The sequence below is a fragment of the Aplysia californica genome, unplaced genomic scaffold (genome assembly GCF_000002075.1).
Source record: "Aplysia californica isolate F4 #8 unplaced genomic scaffold, AplCal3.0 scaffold00079, whole genome shotgun sequence".
NCBI lineage: Eukaryota > Metazoa > Mollusca > Gastropoda > Aplysiida > Aplysiidae > Aplysia > Aplysia californica.
Genome location: NW_004797349.1, coordinates 1,249,992 through 1,255,920, shown reverse-complemented (window position 1 = coordinate 1,255,920; position 5,929 = coordinate 1,249,992). Strand labels below are relative to the sequence as shown.

General features: G+C 42.3%; 2 protein-coding genes across 2 annotated transcripts in view; both read right to left on the bottom strand.

Annotated features, from left to right (window-relative positions):
* Window positions 1–1,861, bottom strand: part of LOC101852084 — a 5,311-nt gene extending 3,450 nt beyond the window's left edge. Inside the window, exons 1-2 of the mRNA XM_005094298.2 lie at window positions 1,527–1,861; window positions 369–558 (exon numbers count right to left, since the gene is read on the bottom strand). Of these exons, the coding sequence (XP_005094355.1) occupies window positions 369–556 (188 nt within the window). The 5' untranslated portion in view covers window positions 557–558; window positions 1,527–1,861. The remainder of the gene's footprint in view (window positions 1–368; window positions 559–1,526) is intronic.
* Window positions 1,862–3,381: 1,520 nt separating this feature from the next.
* The window catches only part of LOC101851566 (ADAM 17-like protease), a 7,328-nt gene continuing 4,780 nt past the window's right edge, over window positions 3,382–5,929 (bottom strand). The window contains exons 5-6 of the mRNA XM_005094294.3: window positions 5,014–5,211; window positions 3,382–4,152 (exon numbers count right to left, since the gene is read on the bottom strand). Coding sequence (XP_005094351.1) covers window positions 3,460–4,152; window positions 5,014–5,211 — 891 coding nt within the window. The 3' untranslated portion in view covers window positions 3,382–3,459. The remainder of the gene's footprint in view (window positions 4,153–5,013; window positions 5,212–5,929) is intronic.

Sequence of the window (5,929 nt, the reverse complement as noted above, 5' to 3'; positions counted from 1 at the left end):
GAGAGAGAGAGAGAGAGAGAGAGAGAGAGAGAGAGAGAGAGAGAGAGAGAGAGAGTGAGAAGGAACAGAGGAGATGTGCATCTGTGTTTCTGTGTACGTATGGGTGTACGTGAGTGTGTCCGTGTATGTGTGTATGTGTGCGCGCACGTGTGTGTCTGTGCGTACGTATGTACCTACTCATTTTACATAACCACTTCTTATACGTATTATATAAGTTCCCATTTAATCAGCGGAACGCAATACAGTTTTTCTTTCATCCACCCCCGTTCCCTTCCAGCTTTAAGAAAATTCCCTTTCCACCTCCAGCCCTGCTTTTTAACTTCCTCACTTTCTTTTCCATTCATCATCAAATCTGGCAGAGAACTTACCGTTTCAGATAAGCAATGTCACCTCTCACGTGTGGTATAACATCCTGGCTTTGGTTTGAGCACGTATATCTTCCCAGCAGTGGTTGCATGAAGCTCCTGCCTTTCTGAACTTTGACACAACCTTTGATGACCACTTTCCTCGGGTTCAACGTAAGGTACGGGCAAAGAATGTCTCCGTCCCTCGCCATAGCTGGAAAAATGGAAACATAATTATGTGGTGGAATCATAACTAAGATATTAGAAATACAGAAAGGGTAAAGGAAGAGAAGACAAGCTGTTTTCAAAAGAAAGAAATTTTGTTTGTTTGTTTGTTTGAGTAAGACAAGCACACCTACACAATAACGGTCATTGAGTGCAAGGAAAAAAGCATGACAGACAGAGGGAAGGAAAAGATGCAGGACCTATCAGTGACAAACGCTAACCTCCAACTCAGAAGAGCAGTTTGGACATTTTCTTGCGCTAACATCTGTTTTAACACCCAGATGAAAACTAAAGTAAGAATTCAAAACGTATTTTACTATAATATGTCTTTACAAACCTCCTATACCTGAAACGGAAAGCTTATAGTGTCTCGATTAATCCTCCACCCCCTCCTCATCATTTCTTTCTCACCTTTGAAAGCCTAAAATTTCTGTCTCTGTCTTCACCAGCACAAAATCAAATTTCTTCCTCCGACTGAATACAAGATGTCGACAGTAAATAATAATCTACCTCAATTTAAAAACTCACTAAAGATAAAAATCGCTCAAACTCATAAAAACAGGCTTGATGAACTGGTAAACCTTCAGTACTAACCAAAGAACAACTACAACAGAACAACAAAACACCCAAAACAAACAAATAAACAAACAAACAAACAAACAAAAAACAGGTTTAAAAAATGACGATAACGGTGGTGAGTGGTGACAATGACGAGGCTTATAACAATACATCGACGGCAGATCTCTCTACCCCCCTCCCCTTCCTCCCCTTCCTCCCCCCTCCCCCAAAACACTAACACTACCCTTGTCAGCAAGACGCCTAGGTATTAGGATGTTCTCGTTCTCTGAGCATATTTTCAGCGACCTCACAAAAAAGGACCTCAATCTTAGTCTGTTTTCTATTGATGTAACAAACTCGGAAAACTATCAGACCAGCTGCTTTCCAATGATTTTCTACCTGAGGTCCAGCGATGAGTATGCTACAAGAAGAGGGTTCCTGCTCACGTTTCTCTACCACTGACTGGTAAGTCGCATGGTCAGAAAACACAGTGTGTAGGAGCCATGTTTTTCCCAATGTGAACTTCCTTCCTGTTGATCTTTTTGGTATCACTTCCTGCTAAACCGGGAAGCACTGTTTCATACAGAAGCGAATCAAATACTAGTGTCTCTAGGGTGAAGGCTGTAGGGAACTATGACTCCCTCTGCCACCTTTGCTCTCACGCCCTTCTCACTCCCTCAAACAGACAGACATACACACACACACACGCGCGCGCGCGCGCGCGCACATATACGTGCACACACACACACACACACACACACACACACACACACACACACACACATGCACACACACACACACACTCTCACTCACTCTCCCTCCTCTCTCTTTCTCTTATCCCTTTTCGCTCCTGTCTTTCCTCTCCGTCTCTCACCCCCTCCACTATTCCATTCCTCTCTCTCCCTCCTCTCCCCCTCTCTTCTCTCCTTCCCCATTTCTTTCTCTCTCTCCTCTCTCCCACCAATCTCTATGGTTTGACTCCCAGTTCGTATCTCTCTGAGTAAAGTCTGAGCCTACGTACATTGTGTAGTAGTATTCCTCTGCCACCGCTCATTTGTTGCTTGACAAACATGTCATAATGTTTCAAGTTATTGAAGTTATTTAAAATCCTTGAGTCAAAGAAGGCGCGTTAGAAAATATAATATAAGTACAAGAACATCGCAAACCCCAGCATTCAGGACCAATTTGCGCACAAGTGATAGATCTACTTTTCTTTTTTAGACGATCTCCTTTGCTCTTGCGCACATTGATATCTACAAACCGCACAAGAGAGGATTATAATTGCTGTAGTCATCATACACTTATGTATGTTGACGTTTAGTATTCAATAATTTACCGGGTGACTTAAGAGCCATCTAACAACAACATTTTAGTGGTCATGCCGCATTTAGACTCCTTTACCAATGTCTGTGGTACAGCGGTTAGGCGCTACTCTGTCGCATGCTGAAGACAGGAGTTCGATTCCCGTGTGGTGAGGATTTTCATTGAGTGTCTCAGGCTTTCTGCTGGGGCGTTCTTTCCATCTCAGCCCAGGTTGGAATTGACAGGTAGAATCGAAGCCCGCCTCTTAAATAACTGAAACTGTGTCGATGGATTGAAAAAAACACCCTCTCCATTAAAAAAAAAAGCCTTTCGATCATTAGGGCAGAGCCTGTACTTCTCGTAGCCCATAGGTACAGACAGACCGATCCATAGTCAAACGTATAATTAATAGAACATAATATCGTGAAGTTCATATAAGTCTAATTGCCTTAAACTTAAATAGGTGCATTACATCCCATCGATACAAAAAAGAAGAAATATGACCACCGACGGTATACTGCTACCTGTTGGCTTCACGAGTTATAGTTTTCCTAGTAAAACGCTATCAGAGTCACCCAAGATGGGTTGGGGTGTCCTGCGTAGACCAACTTCACACCAGCAGGAGTGCAATCCCTCTAACAGAGGAATAATCTATAGTACCCATGAACATGGCACACAGTAAGGCAAACCTATGGTTTTTACTTTTATTGTGTCGTTTTTTTATTGCTTAGTTCGTTTCTCATTCTTCTTCCTTTGGCTAGGGGAACACTTTCGAAATTACCCGCATAATAATATTACATTTTATACCTTAGTAAAACAACAACAGACCAAAGCAAAAACAACAACAAAACAACAACAACAACAACAATGACAGCAACAATACAAACCAGAAATAAAAGAGATAAAAAAGTCCCAAACTTAAAACAATCAAACAAACAATAAACAACAGTTTCCGATCTCATCTATCAAAATGCATTTATTTAAAAACGGTACATCTATTTGCTTGAACCACAACGGAACAAACACAACTCTAAATTTCAACAAATTGCGTACACACAAGAGCGATGATATAGATTGGGAACGTTAAAATGGACAACCACAGAGCTATGTTCTTGGTGAAACCAGTGACGTAAGGTGATTTCCTGGTTCGGTACTCCGAAGACCTGCAGACACCGCCACGACAGGTCCCGAATGTACAGGGCATTCCGTCCGTGTAGGGAGTTTCAGTGGGGCGACATTCGTTGGTCAGGATGTCCATACAGCACATACTGCACATTTCCTCGCGATTCGAGTCACACGTGCACGAAACAAGTTGTTTAGGCGGCTTTAAAGTGCGTCCCCTGTTCTCACAAAAAGACAAACATTCTCCGTTCCAACAAGTACCATGGTCGTTGCACGGGGTATCGTCTTCTCTCGCCCTAGGTTTTGGACAAGTAGAATGATCCGTGCCGGTACAATAAGATGTTTCACGGCAAACGTGGGCATCCAGATTTTTGCACTCTTGCGTTTTTGGAGCGACGTGACAATCATCTGAACAACACGGGCTGGACGACGGGGAACAGACGGCGCCAGCTCTGAGAGTGCACCTTTTCGTGCAACAGTCGATGGTGGTATTGGTGAACAGGAGGAAACCCTCGTCACATTCCTCTCCCTGCGAGACGATCCCGTCCCCGCACAGACCTATAGAGGCGCTGGCTGGTAAGAAGCACTCGTGTGCTTTGGTCTGAGGGACAAAAAGAGTGGAAATAAAATCAAAGTACAAACTTTATTTTTGTTTTTTGCTTTTACTTTCAGTATGAGTTTAACGGCACTTGCAAAGCAATTAAGTCTTATAAGTATACGTGCCGAAGAATAGAAGTGTAACAAGAGAGTAACAAACACAAAAAGGATGGGAGATAAGGACAATAGATGTTTGATAGGAAAGAAGGAATAAACCACCCACAAGCACACATTCTTAAAATTTCCGAACAAAGGTAGCGCAGTTATACATTAGTCTTGAAAAAATAATGGAAGAGGATAGGTGGAGCCCTGGGCCTACCTAGCAACAACAAAAAATGTTTTAGGATAGGTGGAACCCGCGGTCTACCTAGCGAAATACTAGGTTTTAGGATAGGGGGTCAACGCAGTGAAATAAGTAGGTTTAATTAAGGACTATTTCACTATGGTGACCCCGGGGTCCACCAATCCTTAAACCTACTTTTCTCACAACGTTAATGACCCCGGGGTCCACCAATCCTTAATTAAACCTACTTATTTCACTATGGTGACCCTGGGGTCCATCAATCCTTAATCCTATTTATTTCACTACTGTGACCCCGGGGTCCACCTATCATAAAACCTATTATTTCGCTAGATAGACCCCAGGTTCCCCCTTAATCCTACTTATTTCCCTACGTTGACCTCGGGGTCCACCTGAAAAAGAAAACACAACTTTTTAAAAGGCTGACCAACATATGAAAACTGAAAAGTCGCCAAATTACAGGTATCTTATTTCACTTTTGAAAGGACTAAAATACGGCAAAGTGGATGGACAATATCCTAATCAATTATATCTCGAGGGAATGTTAGATCTTGCATTCCTCACCTTTAACAGTGCAGTGATCTTTTCGATACTGCAGGGCGAGAACTTTTGGTTGTTGGCGCTCTTGGCCGCGTTGGACCGAGCCCACATGATGTACTTGCCTCCCTTTTTCTCAGATGGTGAGCAAACCGGGTCCTCGGGCGGGTCGTGAGGCGAGCCCCAGTTGTGACCCAACTCGTGCGCCATTACCACGATGTACATCTGAGGGAAACGCGAAGGTATTGTTGTTGTAGTTGTTGTTGTTGTTGTTGCAGCTGTTGTTGTCCCAGGACTGAGGTAGATGAACCACACCTCTCCTAGCCAATCTGTCCTGTGCCATTGTCATGCACTCAGCCAGCATTTTTTCTGCTCCCTGTCCAGTCTTTTATATAATTTGTCCTTTGACATCTTGATCCTTTAACGTTTCTCTCTTTCTTTCTATTTTTCTTATCAGCACTGTTTTTGGAAAACCATCTTGCCTCATTATATGTCCGAAGCAAGCCAATTCGGATGTTTTCTAGAGTTTTTTCAGGATTCAAACAAATTATGAGAACAAGTTGTTGATTGTTCAGTACCCTGTCTTTCCAACAAATCATCATTATCTTTATGCAGATTTATATTTCAAAGGCTTATACCTAACAGTGACTGATAATTCTCTTGACAGCATAAGAATTTTCATCTAAAGCAGGTGGATTTAGTTCTGACGACAGAAGCAGAAGCTTACATGTGAGTTGTGCCTGTGGTGGTTTTTTAAGAAAAGGAGTAAAATCAAAAGTCACACATATTTACTTTCAGCTTCAAGAAATAATGTTGATGTACACACAAAAATCAACTCTCCATTTCCAGTTCCAAACTTTAGAATCTGCTCAATTATATCACCAAAATATTCTAGGAGGCATAATGGTATTGCATGAAATAGCCCATTATAAAAATCCTTATT